At 46.2% G+C, this 22,963-nt stretch overlaps 1 protein-coding gene across 4 annotated transcripts in view; it reads left to right on the forward strand.

Moving 5' to 3' along the window:
* MTSS1 (MTSS I-BAR domain containing 1) overlaps positions 1 to 22,963 on the forward strand; it is a 500,273-nt gene that overhangs the window by 95,966 nt on the left and 381,344 nt on the right. For all 4 annotated transcript variants that reach the window (XM_078686786.1, XM_078686789.1, XM_078686787.1 and 1 more), the window contains exon 2: positions 22,628 to 22,689. In XM_078686786.1, coding sequence (XP_078542912.1) covers positions 22,628 to 22,689 — 62 coding nt within the window. The remainder of the gene's footprint in view (positions 1 to 22,627; positions 22,690 to 22,963) is intronic.

The raw sequence follows: 22,963 nt of genomic DNA on the forward strand, positions 1-22,963 counted from the left end.
TTAAAGATGTGCAGCCAGCTTCATGTTTCACCTTCGAGATTGTTTGCATTGATTTAGACCAATTCAATGAGGTGGTTTGATCTCTATCCAGGTTGATTTTGGTGGCTTTTTCTGCCAAGTTCCTGTCTCAAATAATGCTGTGGGATCTCCGTGCCGAGGTAACTGGGGTTTTATGTTACTCGAATAGGACAGACTTCTGTGATTGGTCAGGCCCTAAAGGCGAAAATTGACGATTCCTTGGCTACCCTTTTGTGACCATTTCCCCTACACCTCTTGCATTCTGGGTCTGCCGTAGGAGGTTGGGGAGGGTGTTCCAGGTCTGGGCAGCGAGGTGGGAGAACAATCTGCCGCCGAAGGTCTCTCTTCGGAAGCGGGGGACGGTGGCGAGGTCGACGGAATGGAGTTGGCGGTTGGGGGTGTAGAAGGTGAGCCGTCTGAGGTATGCTGGTCCGGTGTTGTGGAGTGCCTTATGTGCGTGGGTGAGGAGCTTGAAGGTGATCCTCTTGTTGACTGGAAGCAAGTGCAGGTCTCTCAGGTGGGGTGTGATGTAACTGCGGTGAGGGATGGCGAGTATCAGGGGTGCAGAGGAGTTCTGAATACGTTGTAGTCGTTTCAGGAGTTTGGTCGAGGTTCCTGCATAGAGGGCGTTTCCGTAGTCCAACCTGCTGCTGATGAGGTCCTGAGTGACGGTTCTTCTTGTCTCGTTGGGGATCCACCTGTAGATCGTGTGGAGCATGCGGAGGGTGTTGAAGCAGGAGGATGAGACTGCCGTTGACCTGCTTTGTCATGGAGAGAGTATAGTCGAGGATGAACCCCAGGTTGCGTGCGTGGTCGTGGGTGTCGGTCCTGTTCCCAGTGCGGGCGGCCACCAGGAGTCGTCCCAGGCTGAGGGGGTGGAGCCGAGGATGAGGACCTCTGTCTTGTCCGTGTTCAGCTTCAGATGGCTGTTCTTCATCCACTCCTTGACGGCTTTCATTCCTTCGTGGAGGTTGGTTTTGGCGGTGAGGGGGTCTTTGGTGAGGGATAGGATCAGCTGGGTGTCGTCGGAGATGATGTTGAGGTCATGTAGTCGGGCGACGTGGGCGAGTGGTGCCATGTAGATGTTGAACAGCATCTGGCTGAGGGATGAGCCCTGTGGTACGCCGCAGATCTCTGTGGCTTTGGAGCGGAAAGGGGGAGGCGGATGCTCTGGGTTCTGCCGGAGAGGAAGGAGGTGGTCCAGTCCAGAGCCTTGTCTCGGATCCCAGAGTCGTGGAGGCGTGTGTGTAGGGGGTGGTGGCAGACTGTGTCACAGCAGCTGACCGGTCCAGGAGGATGAGAGCTGCTGTTTCGCCGTTGTCCAGCAGGGCCCTGATGTCATTGTTGGCGGCGATGAGGGCGGTTTCAGTGCTGTGGTTGCTGCGGACCCCGGACTGGGACGGGTCCAGGATGCTGTTCTCCTCGAGATAGTGGGTCAGTTGTCAGTTGACTGTCTTCTCGATGACCTTTGCCGGGATCGGGAGCAGGGAGATGGGGGCGGAAGTTCTTGAGGTCCATGGGGTCAGCCTTAGGTTTTTTGAGTAAGGCCTTGATCTCTGCGTGCTTCCAGCTCTCTGGAAAGGTCTCTGTTTCGAAGGAGATGTTGATGGCTTTCCGGAGATGGGGTGTGATGGTGGTGCTGGCTTTGTTGAAGATGAGGGCATGGGTCTGATGGAGATCCGGAGTGGATGGTGTTCATGATCTTGATGGCGTCGTCGTCGCTTATGTTGGTCCAGGAGAGCATGGGATCGGTGCGGATGGTGGCCGTGGGGACAGAGGTCTCAGTAGTTGTCTGGGTGGTCGTGACGTTAAAGGTGTTGTGGATGCTTGCAATCTTGCGGTGGAAGAAGTTGGCAAGGGAGTCGCACAGGTCTTGCGAAGGTGGAATTTCGTTGGTGTTGGAGCTGGGGTTGAAATGTTCGTTCACGATGTTGAATAGCTCTCTGCTGTTGTGTGCGTTGTCGTCTAGGCGGTCTTTGAAGGAGGTTCTTATGGCGATCTAATAAAGTGATGGTGTCTGCTGGTGGCATTCTTGTGGGCTGCGTAGCTGTGCGGTGTCTGTTCACATGCCATTTCTTCTCTATTTTTCTGCATGTTTTCTTGGAGGCCTGGATGTCCTTGTTGAACCAGCTGGCTTTCTTGCTGGTGTGTCTGTTGGAGGGTTTCTTGATTGGGCGAGGATGTTGGCGGTGTTGTTGATCCACTGTCTGAGGTTGCGGGCGGCGGTGTCTGGGTCGTTTGGGTCGGTGGGTATGCTCCGGGCGAGGGTGGTGGTTAGTTGGTCCTCAGTGACTTTGCTCCAGCAACGGCTGGGGATCTGTTGGGTGCGGTGGTGTGTGGTGGGTTTCTGGTAGGTGAAGGGAATGCAGTGATGGTCGGTCCAGTGGATTTAGGTGGTGTGGCGGAAGGAGACGTGGGAGCTTGCAGAGAAGATGAGGTCTAGCGTGTGTCCGGAAGAGTGGGTGGGTGGGTGTTGTGACGAGCTGCCTTAGTCCGAGGTTGGCTATCAGGGTGGTGGAGTTGGTGTCGTTGTTCTAAAGGTGGAAGTTCAGGTCCCCGTTGAGAATGTAGTCTTTGGAGGCGAGGGCGTGTGTACTGACGAAGTCGGCGATGGAGTAGCTGAACTGTGGCTGGAGTCCGGGGGGGGTCTGTAGACGAGGGTTCCTCTGATAGTGGTGTTGGGAATAGTGTGGATCTGGAAGTGCAGGTGTTCGGTGGTGCTGAGGTTGTGTTGTTGGTGTTGGTTGAGACTCTGAGAGTGTTCCTGTGGACAATGGCCTCCTCCTGTTCCGTTGGTGAGGTCCCTGCGGGTGATCTTGTAGCTGTCCAGGATGGCTATGGCGATGTCGGGTGCCGAGGATGGTTTCATCCAGGTCTCCGCCAGGAAGGGGACATCTGGGGAGGTTGAGTCGAGTAGGTCCCAGAGTTCAAAAGCGTGTTTGCGGGCGTAGCGGGTGTTGAGAAGAATGCATCTGAGGTGGTTGCGTTCTTTCCCAGTGGGAGGGTTGGCGGGACAGATGCTGGTGAAGCTGCAGTTCCGGCAGGAGTAGGGTCCTTGGGTGCGCTTCGGGCGGCCAGGAAGCAGGTGTGTGATCGTCCGGTGTTGAGTGCGTGGAGAGTGCTAGCATCGTAGCAAAGACGGGCATATTGGCGTTGGCGGCCGTTAGGCGGTCTGGCTCTGGCTGCAGTCCAGGCACAGACTGGCGCAGACGGGGTTGCCTTAGGCGTGCCAGCACACGACCGCGCAGTGGTCGCCATTTGAGGGGACGGGGCGGGAGGGGCGGCTGGGAGGCGGGAGCAGGCGGGGTCAGTGAAAGCGGCGAGAGCGGCGGGAAAATACGAGGAGGAGCAGAAGGGGAACAAGGGAAAGTACAGTTGCTGTCAGGGAGAAAAATAAAATAACCAGAACAGAAGCAGATAAAAAAACAGGTAAGAGAGGGCAGTACCAGGCAGAAGAGAAGCAGAGAGTGAGGGCAGCACCGATCAAAAGCAGTGATCAGGCGGTGATCGGCCCTCGGTGAAAGGAGACCAGGGCAGGCTCGATCCCTGCGCAGGAAGGCTGGCTGGGCGCGAGGCGGCGCAGAGCACCGCTGAGCTGCTGGTGGGGGGAGTGAGATCCTTGGTTGTATTGTATATACCTTAGGATTCACCTCCTTTGGCTGATTTTTCTGCAGATGCAAATATTGGCCATGTGTCTGCTAGGACCTGGCTTGACGTTCTCGAACTGGTAGACCTGGTCAGGGCAGCTGAGGTTGGTTGTCAAGGGAGCGCACTGCATTCAAATCCGGCTATCGAGGATCTGAGTCATTTGCGTTTTCTCAGTCCTAGTTCGGTTTGTATACTTTTCTAGGTTGAGAACAGAGCGTCATGTGCTAGCTCTTAACTTTTGTTTAATTTATAAACAAGTGATTGCTTAATGTGTTTGTTTGGGCCACTATTTGTGTCTTGAAATGCCAAAACCTGCACAAACGGGAACATCTTCATTTCTGACCTCACTCCTCATTGGGTCTGTTCAAGGCTTCCTGTGCTGGGAGTATGCAGGTTTGATAATGAGTGGCTTGAAGATCATATTCTCTTCCTTGTGATTTCGTAACTGCGATACCACAGAGAATTTCTAAAATAATTTGGAAGATTTATTAAATCCTCAGCTACGGCTGTCGCTTTTGAACCTATGTCCTTTGTCAAATGTCATTGCTCTGTGTTAGCCACCATATTATTCAAGGGTTTTTATACTTTATAATTCAATTTGTATAATTCAATTTAATTATTCGGACAGTATAAAAATGTGCCTTTACATTCCTGGGTTTGCTAGTTGTGAGCAGTGTCCAGTCTCCTGTGCTTATTTTGCACCAGGCCAATGAACAATGGCTTGAAACTCTCCATTAAAGCTTCACTGCTGGTATTGGTCGCTGGCGTGAAAAACAGATCAGACCATATTTATCCCTAGCATATCTCTCCCTGAGAGGAATCTGCTACTACTAAAAATAAATCCTTTAGGGCTTAGGATATGACCTCCACGTGCTGAACATTGAACTCTCCATTCCTTAAAGCTTTAAGGGGTTGGGTTTTTAATAGGAAACCAGCAAAATCTGACACATTTCTGATTGTTACGGGCTCATTGAGTAAAACAGCAGGATGGTAGAATGCTTGTCCGAATGCAAATCTCCATTTTTCAGCATCTCTTATGTTAAGTGTCAGTTTTTTTCTATGCGCTCTCTCGCACGGCAGTACAGACAGCTGGGATTGGCTTCTGTTAGGCAGTTTGGTCAAGCAGCTTGGTTAAGATTCCACAATGGACGATTTGGGTGGAGCATCACATATCCCCAAATCCTGTAAGCAAGGTGTGCATAGGGATAATCTTTCAACTGCCTTTGCCCTAATCTAACTTATGCAAATCATTATTTTAAAAAATTGCTTGAATTTGGTATTTCCAATTAATCCATATATTGGTACATTGAATGATATACATAAAAAATAATGTAAAAAATCTTCCTTTGCAATTACAGTATCAGATGTAAAAATGTTTTAGGTGTTTGGTGCATTGACGTTTTTTTTATTTTTATTGTCCGTTGTGTTGCCAGGTTTTGTTGTAAGTATGGGGAAGGCTACAACACGATATCTTTCTTTTCTGTAGCGCTCAGCTTTGCGATTCTGCTCCTGTTAGGATTTTCCAAGCACTCTTCCATCCAGCATACCCTCCTTTGTAGTGGCCTTACGTTGTGGTGCTGCCAGTGTTGCTGTAGGCTTAGTTCAAGTGTTCTAAGGTTCCTCTGAAAATGATTCTCTTGTAGAATTCTCTATGGCTCTGGAATACGATGTACAACAACAATACACTGCCTGATTTAGATTTCGATTGGTATTTTTTCTTTATTAGAAGTACTTTTAGTGGGGAAACTTTTTGGTGAGCAACACACCGATATCTGACATTGATGGAAACTCGTTTGGCAACTGTGGACATTGGGAATTACCTCTACATTGGGTCACCCTGTTGATGCCTACCTAGCAGTCTTACTAATATGCTGAGGATGGATCCCTACATGTTAATGACACTTTACCATCCTTTTCCTGAACGTCTGCTACCTTTTTGATGGTGGTCATACAGGGAGGTTGGTGTGCTAGACAGACCCTCCAGCATTTTGCGATCCGCAAAATAATTGCGAAATCAGCTGAGGACCGCGATAACCGCAATATTTACCTCTTGGGTCGCGAAAAAGGTCTCCGGCAGTCAGCAAAAAAAATTGTGACATCTTATTGGCTGTAAGCGCACACGTCAGTACGTGGCACCGTACAGCCGTAATAGCGGCCTGCTTCCCGAGTCTACTATTGATAATACGAGTTTGAGAGGAGGCTTGCACTGTCAGTAACGAACCTACACCGAGAGCCCGTGAGGAGCCCTACAGATTGAAATTAAGGAAGCTGCACTATGCACCTGAGAGGAATTCCAAGTCGTTGTTGTCAGACTGCCGGTGAAACTACTATACTGCCAGGAAAAAGGGCATGTGAGGGTAAGAACACTGCACCGACCTGGAGTCTGAGAAGGGACATGCACTATTCTCATTACATCGATCTTCAAATTTGAGGCGCCTGAACTGTGCATGGCGGGCCCCAACTGCAACCACAGGATAAAATTAAACACCTGCCGTGGGGCCTCAATTGTAGTGAGGAGTGCTGGTTTTTCAACCACTGAGGTGCAATTGTGCAATGTTGCCCATTCACATTGACAGGCCTGTACTTAAACTCTCCCCGCTCGTAAAGAGTAAGCATGTTAGTTCCGCAAATATAATTTCCCTGAATATTCACAGACTGACCTAAGAATATTAAATTATTCTCTCCTCTAATATATATGTTATTACCGACTGATGGTACTCAGGGTACCAGGCGGGTATATCTCTCACACACTCTACGTTCTTTACGCCCTAATGTGCTTTCACCTAACTGTTTTCCGCTATCTTACTGTTGCCCTGAAGGGCCTTTTTCGTGTAGGTTTTGCCATACACAATTCTCAACGCATAGCGTCTTCCATCAACAATGTACTATTAATACCACGACTACTCTGACTTGTGGGGGTAGTAACTTATTGTGTAGTGTTAGATCTCTAGTTAAGCATTCTACTGAGGTTTGGGATCTCATTTCCACTTATAAGCCAGATATGTGTTTCCTAACCGAAACATGGCTTAAACCACATACCACTCCCGCTATTACTCTTGGCATACCGATGGGCTATAAGATTGTCAGACAGGATAGACCTATAAAAACCGGAGGTGGTATAGCAATCGTATTTAAAGATGACATTTCTGTCTCTGTTCTAGATCAATGTTACACCTCTGATTTTGAGATGATGACATTTAGGATTGATTTACCCACTAAATGTAGTAGGAAAGGGGCCCTGGTTTATCGTCCACCTGGCCCATTGAAAAACATGTCTAAACTGTTAGTGGAAGCAATTGCACCACATATTAGCATAGATAAAGATTTCCTATTACTCGGGGATTTTAATATCCACAGTGAAGACGGAAATAATAAGGAGGTACAATCGTTTATGACTGATATCTCTCTCCTGGGATTAAAACAATGTAACAGTGGACCTACACATCAAGCAGGACATACTTTGGACATGAATATAGCCAATTTTCCGGGCATCGAATGTAACCTACCCAAACATTATCCTTGGACAGATCATTCTATGCTGGAGTTTTTCATGCCAATAAACGTTCCCCCTGCCGCTGTACATGCCCATATTCCATCCAAGCGAAGGCAGTGGCATAAAATCACTAACATCACCTTTGAACAAAGATACTGTCCCCCTCTTGTCGTATGTACAGACGACATTAACAGCGCTCTTTCGAAGTGGGATTTAGCAGTCGGTGATGTAGTAGAACAACTTGCCCCGATAACCTTTAAAACTAGTCTCACCAAGAAACACGAAGTCTGGTATTCGGACGATTTGCGCACTCTAAAACGTACAGCTAGGAAATTTGGGAAAATATGGAGAACCTCCCACCTGGAAGGAGACAAAGCCAATTACAGGATGGCTCTTAATACCTATCACAAAGCCATACGATCGGCTCGCAAGCACCATATTATCGCTCAGTTAGAGGCAGCTGGTAATGATTCAAAGACCTTGTACCAGATTGTCAATACATTTTTGAAGCCCGCTGCTTGCGAAAGTACAGATATGGCCTCACAACATCTTTGTGATAGTATATCAAGCTTTTTCTCCGATAAAATTGATGTCATTTACAGGACAATAGAGACCACTAATACTGGGAATAGTAGTCAAGATCATTCTGCTTTGATGCGTACATCATCAACTAAAGCCAAGAAGTCTCATTCTTTTAATAACTTTCCAGAAATCTCACTGAGTGAGGTCCAAAGTCTAATTATGGATATCAAAAGTGGCAGTCCGGCAGACCGGCTCCCAGCTAGGCTTATGGGCCCATTAGGGAGCATTCTGGGCCCTGACGTTCAGAGGCTAGTAAATCTCTCACTAACATCTGGAGTAGTTCCACAATGTTGGAAAAAAGCTCTTGTAAGACCGATCAGGAAGAATTCATCAATTCCATGGACCAATCTGTCTAATCTCAGACCTATTTCCCTTTTACCATTCTTGGGGAAAATCACCGAAAAGCATTCCAATAAACATCTATCTACCTACTTGGAAAAATCCGGCTACCTCGATCCATCTCAGTCAGGTTTCAGGCCAAAATTTAGCACCGAAACGGCCTTGCTGTCGATTACTGACGATCTTCGGTTGTACCAGGACAAAGGTTACTCTGTGATCCTGGTACTCCTAGACTTATCGGCAGCGTTCGATACTATCTCGCACAACATTCTTATCGAACGCCTGGCTGAGAGTGGAATCGGCGGTATGGCACTGGATTGGATCAGAAGCTTTCTCTCCAACCGCACCCAATCTGTCACCATGGGTGATTTTAGGTCGGAGGAGGTTAACATCACCAAGGGGGTCCCGCAGGGCTCTTGTTTGAGCCCAACCCTGTTTAACACCTATGTGGCCCCCTTGGCAGGTGTAACTAGAGCTTACGGATTCCACCCAGTATCATATGCTGATGATACGCAGCTGCTCTTCCCTTTTAAACATCTTACACCGGAGATAATACAATCCTTCTCCGACGGAATGAAGGCAGTTGCAAGATGGATGTCCGCCAATTTCCTCCAATGCAACGTTGGAAAAACGGAGGTTATGCTTTTTGGTGATGTCAAGGTCCAATGGTCCCCTGACTGGTGGCCTCCTGATCTGGGCCCAGTCCCTGAGCCCAAAACAGTGATCAAGAACCTAGGAGTCAGACTAGAACCAGAGCTGACTATGAAACATCATGTCTCCATTACGGTAGGAACATGCTTCCACGTAATAGGTCTCCTCCGGAGGATTTTTCCTTTCCTTCCGGATTCTTATAGGAGAACCCTGGTTCAAGCTCTGATTATCAGCCGCCTTGATTACTGCAACGGCCTCCTGGCAGGAGCTAATGAAGAGGTCCTCAACCGCCTACAGGTGGTACAAAATACAGCAGCGAGGTTGGTGCTCAATGCTCCCCCTAGGTCTCCTTCTAGACCTCTATTGCACAAACTTCATTGGTTACCAATAAGGCAGCGAGTGAATTTTAAGATTGGCTGTATAATTCACAAAGGCCTCAATGAATTAGGACCTGAGTACCTTGCTACTAAGTTTGTTCCCTACGTTCCTACACGTACCCTTAGGTCTGGTGAACAGCTCTTGTTGAACATTCCAAAAATCACCAAGGCAAGGAGGTAGGACCTTGTCTGTGGTAGGCCCAAGCTTTTGGAATTCCCTCCCGCTCTCTTTAAAACGGTGTGGGAGTCATCTAGAATTCAGAAAATGTCTGAAAACTTTTCTGTTTAGCCTATGCTAAGCATTTATCCGCTGGTTTTTACTAGACCTTTGGTATTAAAGTGTTAAAATATTTCCCCGCAGCTCCATCTAAGCTCTCCACTCTAGGTGTCATAAGCGCGGAGATACTCCTTCGGGAGTTTATTCATAGCGCTATAAAAACCTATAAATAAATAAATAAATAAATATGAAAATATGTCTATGCCTCTTCCCCGATTTTCAGAGGAAGCAATCAAATCGGAGCCCTTATTGGGGACACAGATGGACAGGTGAGTTCTGCACTAGCCGCAGGGCAAAAAGACCCCATGTGTTTTTAAAGGCACCTGTTTGGTCGTCAACCAATAAAAACATTGCCTGTCTGATCGCAAATCGTGATTTGTACCAATGTGTGAAAACATATGGATGTTGTTCCTACAGTAGCTTTTGAGTAGCAGGAAAGTCCTGGTAATTAAAAAAAAAAAAAAAAAGCAGAATTTTGAGACGGAGGATGAAACTGTGAGACTGCCAGGAAACCGGATATGTGAGGGTAAGAATGCTGCACTGATCCAGAGTCTGAGAGGGGACATGCACTCGTTTGATTAAATGGAACTTCAAACCTCCACTGGTAAGTACCCCCTCTGTGAGCGTGACTGAACATGCACTCAGAACCGGGGAGGCAGGTTGAGCTCCTACTCTCCCATGCTTCCACACCTGCCCTTCAAGTCAAGTCAAGTCAGAAATTTGTATAGCGCGCTACTCACCCAGAGGGTCTCAAGGCGCTTAAGGGAGAAGGGTTAGTTACTGATCAAACAGCCAGGTTTTGAGTTGCTTTCTGAAGGAGAGGTGGTTCTGCGTGAGACGGAGGTGGGTGGGGGAGGGAGTTCCAAGTCTTGGCCGCCAAGTAGGAGAAGGATCTTCCTCCCGTGGTGACTTCCTGCTCTCTTTACTGTGCCCAATGCACCAACAGGGCCTCTTACCGCTGTAGGACTACTTGTGCTCTCTAAGCTGGCGCTGGTGCCAGGCTCCTTTCCCCGTGTCATATCTGCGGCTGCTGCTAGTTATTGTTCTACCCAGAATAGGGATTACCCAGTCACATTGGTTCTGGCCCTGGTTTCTGTTGGTCCAGGGCTCTGTGTTTGGGGAGGCCTTGCGGTAACCTCGTCTCGTGCTCGGGTTTCCTGCTAGTGAAATGGTTCTAAATTGGATGAATGGTGCCTGCCTTTTTTTATAAGGGTCCTTTCAGAAGCAAACTCAAAGATATTGTGTGCACCTTTGTGTGTATGCGTATAATTAACATTATTAAGATGTAGGTTAATTTGTGTTGGTTAACAACCATTGATCTTCACAGTCCAAGACCTCTTCCAAACTAAATGTTGATCAACCCTTCACTAACATACGGAGAAAAATATCACGCTCAGAACCAAATGAAATGGCGCCAAGGCAAATAATGTGCTGCATTAACAAAGAATGCCATTTGTATAGTAAGCTACATGGTACACGTGCTGAACTGTCAGGATAATTTGCGGAGAGAAGTCCACAGATGCTCGATAGGCCTTCCAAAAATGCAACTGCATAAGTAAGAATGCTGAATAGACGTGGTTGCATCTTTTGAGACAGAGGTGTCACCCTGCTCCTGTACATCCCTCCGAATAAGAGACTGACAACTTGATGCTGCACGTGTCTTCAGAATTCCATACCCTTAAGAAGGACCTCAGTCTCCATGTGGTCATGGGACTCATTGGTACCTGGCTATATCCTTATAATCTACGATAGTGGGGGCTTTCACCACAGAAAACGGGATGACTGGCAACCCTGTGCTATTGTGCTTGGCGTAACTTATGATCCATAATATTACCACAAAGGGTAATATAGTAAATACACATTTTTAGACACTTTAAACATGCCTATTTCAGAGTGGAATGCACTGCTAAAATATTTTCCCATTGATTTAACGCTGAAAAGGAATGATTAAAAGTAAAATAAAGTGCCGCAATAATGCCGCACAATTTCCGTTTCTGTGCCGCTAAATATCCATTTTTGTGCCGCAAAATTTGCAAATCTATGCCGCAATATCCTGGGGGATCTGGCTAGACATGGTGGTCGAAATGTTGCCTTAGACTGAAAAGTTAGTTTGCTTCCATGTATGGTGGTGCCAACTCCAGACCATGGCAGTGTCGGTGGTGTCTCTGATTTGTTAGCCGTTTAGGGTACACTAAATACTGTGGATGTAAAACGGAAGATGTGAAGCAGGAATCTGCTGTTTTGGTGGATTCTTTATTACTGCTGTTCTCTAAATCAGGCTGATGTTTTTTATTTGCTACTGCACGCAACAGACTAAGAACAATTCCTTCACTAGTGTAGCTCTTGGCTGCATTATGCACACTACTTTTCTTCACCTTACCTAGTGTACCACTCGCATCTCCTTCTCCGTCTTCCAAAGAAGCGCATGACATCTTTTTGAAGGCAGTTCTCCATGGTTAGTCTTAAATGCCTGTAAATACTTATAGATGTCCATTTCTCCATTAAATAGTTCTTTATTTAGGCGAGATTCAGCTATATAATACTGCATGTTCAGCATGCAAAACTCACACCTTAAAACCCTTAAGTATGATTTCCAGGTTTTCCTGCTTGGTTAGAGGTGACAATTATTGATCCAAATTGCCTAAAAAAGGATCTTCCATTTTTCAAGCTTGTACAGTTCACGCACCTGTCATATGGAAATCTTTACCAATATCCATTTAAACTATTAACTTTTTAAACCATTGTAAGTGATCGCTGAAAATGCACCTTCTCAAGAAATAATCTTGATCTCACAACTTAGAGCTTTTTACTTTACATTAAAACTAGAGATTTGTAATATAACATCCATTTTCTCCAAAATTACGTGAAATTTGGATAAATTACATGAGATGCATTTTGGAGTATTTTAAGTAAAAAATGAATGTGAGGTCATACCTCGTTTTCACAAGTCACTGATGAAACCAGCAAGGCAAGACTTATCTAGCTTGAACCCATCCGCCACAGCAAAAAACGGTGGGAAATTTCTTGCTTACCTAGATTACATTTCACCTAATTTTTGTTATGCAGGCTTAGTGGAAAATGTCCCACAGGCCAACAGAGAACCGAATACCTTTATTGAAAATGACCTTGTGACCTTCAATGGCCCGTGCATAGCACATTATCTTTGGCTGTTCAATGCATATTTAGAAAAAATATTGACCCTTCAATAAATCCTTTAGAAATGCTGGTTCGAGAAATGTTTATCACTAAATGTGCATACTTTTTGGACCCCAAAAAAACTATGCTTCCACCGCATTTAAAGATACAAAATGCTTGTAAATATAATTGTGAGCCATTCCAATGCCCACTGATCTTTTGCTTGGAGTAGTATATCCTGTTTTGCTAGTAACAGCCACAAGTTGGCTAGTGTGAGCTTGCTGCGTGTTAGATCAATTTCCATGGGAATACCCAGGAGGATGTAGTTAGCCTCCTGTTTGAGTTGCGCCCCCGGTACCGGTACGCTGTTCAACTCTCCTAGTATTCGGGCCCAGTACCTTTGTATCTCCCTGTACTCCCACAGTGTGTGTACGAAAGTGCATTGATTGCTCTGACATCTGAGATAGTCAAGGGATTCTGCCAGTCCCATGGTATGTAGCCGTGCCCTATCATAATAGGTTCTGTGTAGGATTTTGTACTGTATAAGACGCAGCCTCTGCTTTATTGCCACTTTGTGTGGGTGCATTAGGGCTGCCTCCCAGTCAGTGTCTTCTAGTGGTCCCGTGGTGAATTCCCATTTGGCCCTTAGTGGGCCCAACTTATTGGGCATATTATTGAGTAATGTTCTATATGTACTTGCTCTAGATTTCCTCCTGTAGGAGTCTACCCTCTAGGGGGGAGAACCCTGGTATTTCGCTTGTGTCCAGTCTCGCTGCCTTCTAGGCGTGTTTTAGTCAGATGTAGGCATACTTTTGAGAATCTTTTAGCTGGTATGTAGTCTGGAGTGCACTAAAGAAAGCTAGGGTGCCTTTCTCTAGTATATGTCTCACAGCTTGGATATCCCTATTATATCCCATTGTTTGAAGCCTCCAAGTTTCCCTATCTCCGGTAGTCTCGTCTCTTCCCACAGGGTGGTCTCTGTTGTGAGTCTGTTATCCCATTTTATCTGCTTCTCCGCTCCTAGTTATGCTTCCATTATCCTCTGGGTGGCCGGCAAGCGACGAGAGACGCCCCTTCCGCCATATATATATATAATGAAGCTGTGTATGGTGTCGGAATTGGAGTCTGTCCAGTGTGTACGTGGGATGATCCCTTGGCACATGCCCCCATTCATTAAGAACAACTAAATGGGCTGCTCTATAGTAGGCTCTAATGTCTGGCAAGGCCAGACCTCCATTGTACGGATTGCCCTGAAGCGTTTGTTGCGCCACTCTTGGGTGGGCCCCGTCCCAAGGAGTATTCGTAGTTCATTGTTCAGTGTCATGAATATGTTTTCCGGTATCTTAGTATGTGTGTGTTGCAATATATAAAGTGGCTTTGGGAGCGTTATCATCTTATACATGGTGGCCCTGCCTATTATTGTTGGGAGTAGTATCCGCCATCTCCTGACATTTTCTTGGAATTCCACTAGAACTAGTTTGATATTTTGGGTCAGTCTAGCCGCTACATCAGTCATAATGTAAAGATCGAGGTACCGGATTCCATGTGGGGGAAACTTGTACCCACTCCGGGAAATTGCGAGTGTCAAGGGGACCACCCACTGAATAAAGGTTGGATTTACTCCAGTTGATACTGTATCCTGCTTTATGGCCATATTCCTCAAATGTTTGTAGGACCGTTGGGAGGGTCCTGATTGGCTCTGTTATGTATAGCAGTATGTCGTCTGCGTAGAGCGATATGTGCTCTTCATCTAGAAGTTGTTCCTAGTCTGTGAAGCCACTGAGTTCGGGGTGAGATCTGATTCTACATGCCAACAGCTCCAGGACTAGGGCAAATAATAGTGGGGCTAGCGGACAGCCTTGTCTGGTACCTCTTTGAACAGGCCAGGCTTCCGACGCCACCCCGTTTACTCGGACTTTCGCTGCCGGGTTCGTATAGAGGAGGTCTAGCCATTCCATGAAGACTGGGCCGAAACCGAACCTCTGCAGGGTTTGCTTCATGAACTGCCAATGAACCGTGTCAAACGCCTTTTCGACGTCAAGGGAGAAAAACACGTGTGGGCTATCTCTGTTTCACTGTGTCCATCCAGTTGGCCAGTCGTCTGAGATTAAGTCCTCCATTATTGATCCAAATTCCCTAAAAAAGATCTTCCATCTTTTAATCTTTCACAGTTCACGCACCTGTGATATGGAATTCTTTACCCATTTCCATTAGAAGTTTTTACTTTTTCAACCAACGTAAGTGATCACTGAAAATGCACTTTCTCAAGAAATAATCTTGATCTCACAACTATTACTCCATTTACTTTACATAAAAAATAGGGGTGTGCAAAATAACATAAATGTTCTCCAAAATTAAGTGTAAAGTGGGTAAAATTACGTGACATGCATTTTGGAATATCTTAAGTAAAAATGTAATGCAAGGTCATACTTCGTGCTCACGAGTCACTCGAGATACCAGCAAGGCAAGACTTATCCATCTCAAACCCGTCCACCACAGCAAAAAACTGTGTGAAATGTCTTGCTTGCCTGGTTTACTTTTCACCTAATTTTTGTTAGTGAGGGTAGTAGAAAATGTCCCACAGGCCTACTGAGAACCTAGTACCTTTCTTGAAAATGACCTTGTAACCTTGAATGGCCCTTGCATAGCACATTTGTTTTGGCTGTTCAATGCATATTTAGAAAAATGCTGACTCTTAAATAGCGCCTTTAGAAACGCTGGTTCAAGAAATGTTAATCACTAAATCTGCATACTTTTTGCACTCGAAGGCCGTGCTTCCACCGCATTTGTTAATACCAAATGCTTGTAAATGCCGTGAGCCATTCTGATGTCCACTGATCTTTTGTTTGGAGTAGTGTAAAACATAAAAATTAAAATGAGAAAAGGAAAAAGTGTGTTCATACACTCCAACAAAATGTCTCATGCGTGTAATAGATCATGCGATGGAAACTCGAGTTAGTATCCTGCACATAGAAACCCAAGATGGAGAACACCTGGTTACGTACGTCAGTTGCATTTACAAGTTTCTGTTGTGCTTTTACATTCAATCCATGCATTGTGCTCAAAGGCCACCCGTGTTGGGTTATGGCAGAGCATTTAAATGCACCTTTCTTATGACTCCAGTCACAAGGAAAAAAGGTTGGATTGCTATGGATAGCCTGATGTGAGGAACCTTGAACGTACAATAACAATGCCATGCATACAACACATTAATGACACTGGCAACTCATTGTAGATAAAACGTGGTCACAGGTTTAGTTGATTACACGGATTGGATTAGTTTATGGGTGATCCAGGTGTTGGTGGAAAGTTCATCCAACAGCTGACACCCATTCTGAGAAAGTTACAGCTGTTCTGTTGGTGGTATTAATACCAGTGTGCTTAAGATTCTTTATAGCGCCTTCACTTAAAGTGGGTTGCCATTCTGTTTACTTTTGCATCATGCTTCTGACAAGTCAGAGCAAGACCTCGGCCAGTCTCCACATTTGCTCAGGATTTCAGCTGTCCCTTAAGGGATTAAGGAGCTCTGTCATGTCATCTCGGGCTCGCCGTAATGTATCCCCGGAACCTGAGCAATTCCCTTTTGGATCCTAGATCCACTATCTGGAGACCCTTGTATTTTTTAAAGCTGTAGGATCGCCCTCTAACTGCACCATGTGACACTGCATGAAAACTGTTCGAGGTATGTGTGACTGTAGATACACAAGTTTAGCATAGTCCCATCATCTAGTGTTGGGCTTGAAAATGTGCAGGTTGTTGTTCTTCTAAGAAAGTCTTTCGAGTCACGAGGTAGGACTCCTCTTCTTGCTGGTAATACGGATGGCATTTCTCACTCCTGTGCCTCTCCCCCAGGGGCGGCTGGTGACATTTTACAGTGGTGGGGCGCAAACTGATTTTCAAGTGCGGGCCCCAGGCCACTCAGGCCGGCGGCGACCCCCCCCACCCACATACACAACACTCAAAGAAATATATTCACACACGCATATACACAAACACGTCCATTCACAACACTCTCCACCAAACATTCATGCATACACGCACGCTCGCACCTAACACTTTAAAATAAAAGAAAAACACACACTCTTACCTTGCTGGCGGTCCCGGTCCGCGCCACCTCTGGGCTCTGCTTCCCACACGTCACAGCGCCCCTGGCCAATCCTGGCGCCAGGGGCACAGGTACCTTCTCGCCCGCAGCACGCCCATTAGGGCTCCTGATGGGCATGCGCAACGCCGCAAAAACACAAGTGCGCATACGTGGGCACGGGTAAAAAATTCACCCTCCGTCCCCACGCATGCGTACTTGTGTTGCCGCCTGTACAATGTCAATCAATCAACATGACGCCCGCCCGGCGGTCTGACGTCATGTTGATTCATTGACATGATTGTCATGAGGGAGCTGCGGGCGGCGTCTGGCAGGGGGGGCTACGCCCCCACGTCCCAATGGACGAACCGCGCCTGCTCTCCCCTTCCCGCTCCACATTACTTACTTTCACCCATCTGCTCCCCCCAGTGTTCCACTTTGCTCTCTCTGAGGCAGCTGCTTCCCCCCTGCACCCTCTGTTGTTTCCCCCTGCACCTTCTATATTGCGTCCCCCAGCTGTACCCGCTGTTGTTTCTGACCCCACCCGTTTAAAAAAAATGTTTTTTAAAGCTTTTGCATATTTTTTTTCTTTTTAGTTACTGGTCCAACTCTGGTTGGTAACTATAAAGAAAAAAGAAAGTACCCCCGTCATTCTGTAGGTTTTGGAATGCGCGGGGCACGGGTGCCTACAAAATGACACAGCTGGCCACGTCTTAGTTAATTCTTTAGCCACACTGCACAGCATCTGAGCATCTGTGCATCATGAATAAGCATCATCGGCAAAGCCAATAGGTCCCAAAGTGCTTGTTTTACTGATGCGATCACACAGATACACAATGCTTTCTTTGCTAGCCCTTGTCTGGTAATTTGCAATCGACCCCTCAGACTGCCTCGTTCTGGGTGTCCCAGTAATCCTGTTAATACCGGTAACAAAAGTTACTGACCCATCAGGATTATGAGATTCGGTATTTCACACACACGTTTTGGCTCCCAAATTCTTAGGTGGCTTTTGGTATATGAAAGTGGTAACTTCAATATTGGTTACTCCAGGGGTTCCTTTAGGTTCGAATGGTAGTCCCTGCCTCATCTTGAGGTTTGCTGTTGAACTTTGTCTGAACCCAGCTTTTTGGTGACCCTCAACACTGGAGGGGTGTAGAGGGGACCGAGAGACCAACCCAATGCAGGCCAAAAAGATAATACCATGTTTTATAATGTACTTGCTCGTGTTTCTCTCTCCTCCGTGTTTTATTGTTTCTTCTGGCGTCCGCGTGTCTGCACCTCATGCAGCCTCATGTAATCCCCTTTTGCAAATCCAGGCGCTGCTCTCATGCTACAGATGGGTAGCATGAGAGCAGCGCCAGGATTGGCTGGAGCGTGCTGCCTCGACACTCCAGGAGGCCTGTGCCTGCTGTCCACCCAACTGTCTAAGACAGCTAGGCGGAGAGGTTTATACTGCGCATGTCAAGCTGGCTGTCACATCGGGCTGGACTGTTCCCATGAGGCACAGGGTCAAGACTGATTTGCATATGACCAGATCTTAACTGGAGTGGCATGGTGAGCAAATGAATGATGGATTTAACCCAGATCTCTTGACTGGGGGTGATTATTTTGATTTGTTCTGCATTTCGTCCATCAATTGTGTGTCTGTGGCCATCACAAGACAGCCGGCCAAAGTGACTTGCGCAGTGTAAACTGGTGGAGTGAGCACCACTCCCCTGCCACCCACCACTCAGCAACAATGCCCCGCCCCCCAAATACTGCTCAGGATGTGAGCAGTGAAAAAGAAAACAAATTCATTTTAATACCCATTTCTCTTTTCTTTTGCTGCACTGGCAGCAGTGGGGGGGTGATGCTCCTTCACCCTAATTGGGGGTAGGAGGCTGTTGCTGCTTGTTGCACACTCAGAGGGGGGTGGATATCAATGGAATATCCGTAACCTGGCTAGCCCAGCTTCTAGTGCCTGGTGATTGGATGCTTTCCTTCTATAATTCTTCAAGAAGCGTCTCATAAATTATCTTGATTTTGAAGCATGCAGCATCCCCTCTGTCCTTGTAAAAGTTGCTTAATAATCACATGATCTGTTTTGTGTTTCTTTTAGGGTTTTTTGAAACTCGTGAATTTACTGCAAAATTAGGCGTAATTACTCGAAATGCATCTTGCACTCAAAAAATTACCCAAACTGTTATTTTGGGTAAAAATCCAACTCACAGCGGAATGGCCCGCTTTGGGGAAAAAAATCTGCCACTCTTGCTTTACAGTTTATACACGAACAGGAGTCTCTTTATGCAACTTTGCCGTAATGGTGTAATTTCCCATAAATTCTATACGCAAAACTACCAACATTACTCCAATTATGTCGGTGTAATTACATTTTGCCCAGGCCTAGTTTCTTTTTATTCGGTAGTCATCCCTCAGGTTTTGCATATTACATTTTAAACTTCAGGTCAGTGCCCATGTTTGTGTTCTTGACAGACATTTTACAAGACGTTTGCTCACTTTTATTTGTCAGCTCTTCCAGTTACCTTATGAAGCATTGGATAGCAGAGAAATTGCGAGGACCCTCGTGAAAATTCTACATACTGGTGTTTGTGACTTTGAGTTTGAGGTCACTGTGTCCACTATTGGTATGAATTTTCGGTACCCAGTTCTTGCGCTTCCATGTCCCGCCCACCTCCTTCAGCCTCTGTAAATGAATCGCTGCTGTGGGGTGTTGTATTGGGTGCAAAGTACGTTTAGAAGGTGGGATGACCTTCCAGTGAGTGGGTGGTTGCCTGGTGATTTACTGATAAATGGGTGCCGTGTGTGTGTGTGTGTGGGGGGGGGGGGGCAGGCCGGTGGGGTGCTAGCGGGACTTGGCGATGTGTAGAAGATGCTCCTGTCAGGACAGGTCTCAAGTGGTGAGAATTTGCATGGGTTATTGTCCGGTACAGGAACAGTGATGGGCGCTATATCTTGTATTGCAGTATTCAAATATATTATTTATCGTCACACTGCACTTCAATATGGTGCAAGTGCTGAATGTCCTTTATTAGGACGTAAGACCTGATTTTCACGGTACCACAGTGTCTGAGATCTGTTCTGTCACAGCTGTCTGTGCTACATTTTCTTACTCCGATTGCCCTCATAAGCAGCCGGTGTCGATTGAGTCTCAGGCACAGAAGCGAAAGTAACTGAGTCTCTTCAGCACCAAGGAAGTGCTGGCCTCAGTGACCCACAGAGAGACATACACCCTCCCCCCTTCCACACCGCCCTTCCAATGCACCTTCATTCTCGGTCTGAAGGCCCTCTGTTTATGTTTATGTTTTTGCAATTTTTAGAGCGCGACAATTACCCAGGGGTGTCTCGGCGCTATTGAGTTTGACTAGCTGAACAGAGGGTGATTACTGTGTGAACAACCAGGTTTTCACTTGTTTCCTGAACAAGATGAGAGATGGGCTGGTTTTAATGTGGAGGGGGAGGGAGTTCCACAGTTTTGCAGTGGCGGTAGTGAAGCATCTGTCACCCCAATTGACTCTCCTTGTTCGAGAGACATTGAGAAGGTGGGCTGAGTCGGAGCGTAGTGCTCTGGTGGAGGCATATGGTCTAAATGCTTGTTTGAGAAATTGGGGTCCAGTTTTGTGGATTGCCTTGTAGGCAATGCAGAGTGACTTAAATTTGGTTCTGCTCCTGATGGGAAGCCAGTGTAATTGGCGGAGATGTTGGGAGATGTGAGTATGTTTGGGAATTCCCAGTAGGACTCTGGCTGCAGCGTTCTGCACCATTTGGAGCTTGTTGATTACTTTCTCCTGGGCATTAAGGAGAAGCGCGTTACAGTAATCTGTACGTGAGAACACAAGGGTAGATATGAGGGTCTTTCCTGCTGATGTCGGGAGAAAGGGAAGTAGTTTTTTAATTTTCCTCAGAGTATGGAATGATGAGGAGACTACCGAGCTGGCGTGGTGTTCAAAATGTAATTTGTCGTCAAAGATGACCCCTAAGTTTCTCACTTTGCTAACTGGTTGCGGTGGTGCGCCCATTTCTTCTGGCCACCATTGAGGCGACCACAGTGGTTGTACCTTGCCAAACATCATCACCTCGGTTTTTGATGAATTTAGTTTTAGGCAATTGGCCGCCATCCAGATGCTGATTGCGCTCATTCCTGCTTTGAAGTTGGCTGCTATTTTGGTACCGTCTTTGTGGATGGATAAGACCAGCTGGGTGTCGGCGTAGGTAGTAAGATTAATATTGTAAGCCTTGATTACCCTCGCTAAGTCCGAGACATAGATATTGAATCATCTTTATCAATATTGATAATTGTCATCATCTCTGGGAGAGATGATGACAGATATTGTGTCCCACCCCCTTTCCTATCTTGTGACCCAGCCTACACAAATAGACCGACTTACTACCGAATTGCAGGAGTACAGCTTTGGTGTTGAGGTAGTTTCTTCTCCCTCGGCAGACTGCTGAAACCACTAAATCATTTTGCATCGTCTGCTAATGTTCATAAAGTCACCTGCAACCCGAGGGTAACCACTTTGCAACAGCGTGACTCGTTTACGGAGTCCTTCAGCAGAGTAACCACAGCTCCCAGAGCCTGGGTGGAAGGTCTATCAGAGTTTGTTCTGTGACAGTAGGCAAGTGCACAATAATTATTAGGGTTCCTTAGAAATGACTGTTAACTGATTTATCCTCATCAAAGTGCTGTGTGTTCGTGCTCCGCCAGCTGAAAGGGTGTCTGAGGTATTAAAGCTATACTAGGTGCAAGCACACATCCGGGCACTTAAACAACACTTACAAGAATAGACTCTGTATAGCATACCACCTCCAGGAAGGACCACTCGATGTTTGACACTAGGCCAGGGTTCTCCAACGAGTGGCTCGGGAGCTGCTGGTAGCTCGCTAGCTGCCCCGTTAGTAGCTCCCATTTGTGCAGCTTAACCTAGTAAATGTAAAGCTTTTGTTTGGTTGAATTGGGCATGTTTTCAAAAATGTATTTAAAAGTAAAAAGTACATGTATTTTCAGAAATGGAAACCTGCAGAAATCTATTCAATGCTGATAGTTATATGGCAAATCACCCTGCTCTGGGGATTCTTATTACTGATGTTCGCTCCTATGTACCAGGAGGCATTGTGTATGACTCCTATAGCATTTGACATCATTGCTGGTGACCTTGTCTGATACACACATGTGGTAACTGCCAGGAAGCCTGCATGCACCGCTCACTAACGGAATCTTGTCTAAAATGGCCACTACTGTAGTAAAACGAATAATTTACCTTAGTATTTTGTGGCAATTTTTATTGAACGTAAGTAGCTCTCATTATAGAAAAGGTTGGAGATCCACTCACTTGGGCATAGAGACGCGGTGCCACCCTCGCTGCTTATAGCGGTCCTCTGGCTTGGGTTCAAATTAGGCGCCCTTAGTAGTGCCATGCCATAGAACAGGTCATTTTCTGATCAGTGGTGGCCTTGCTGTCATTCTGGCTAGCCTGGGCGAATGCCCTGTAACTGGACGCTTTGAGAGGATAGACTGGCCGCTAAAATGCCATTAGACCTTTGTTGACCACACACTTCTAGCACAGGGCTTGGACCAAGCTCTTCCAACCTGGTGTGCTGTGACTCACAGGAGCAGTTCATTGTGTTAGTTTTCTGTCTCTGTGATTCTTGCATTGTTTAGAATTCACCTTGGAAGAGTCCCGACCGCCCCTCTAATCCCAGTACAATTAAATGCTTATGGTATCAATTGTTAGATGGCTGTGATGCCTTGTACACATTTCTGTATGGTATACTTCTTTTTAAATATAATGTAATTCTGTAGTGCTCTCTCTGCTGGAGTGGTAACCGACCAATGTTGAGTAAAGGTTACTAAGACTTTGGTAAATAAATTTGAAGTGGAGGCAGGAGAGAATTTGTCGAGTGGTGGGTGTAAGTTTCAGGTGTAAGAATCTGGATTTGCTCGTTGTGGTGTCTTACCCTTCAGTTGACATTGAATTGTAAATAGCCCAGCCATATACTTATGATATTTTTTTCTGTCTTCTCTCCAGGGGAGCTACCCAGTTTGGGAAGATTTCATTAACAAAGCTGGAAAACTGCAATCCCAACTTCGGTAAGTGGAGTTAATTGTTACCATTTCTGCCCACCTGAAGTTTGTGTTGCATGTTATAACATGTTAAAGTACACTTTTGCAGTCTTTTCATGTGATGGTTTCGGTTAAGAAGTGAGCTTGGGCTATGCCTGATGTGTCGTCATTAAGGTATTCTACGGTACATCTCATGTGGTGCATCGCTCCACACAACAAGTTAAACCTGTTTAATTGTCTTCACTTGGGTTTGGCTAGGTCTTTGTTTGGATTTCAACACTTTTGCAAGGTTCAATATATT

The sequence above is a fragment of the Lissotriton helveticus genome, chromosome 4_1 (assembly GCF_964261635.1).
Source record: "Lissotriton helveticus chromosome 4_1, aLisHel1.1, whole genome shotgun sequence".
NCBI lineage: Eukaryota > Metazoa > Chordata > Amphibia > Caudata > Salamandridae > Lissotriton > Lissotriton helveticus.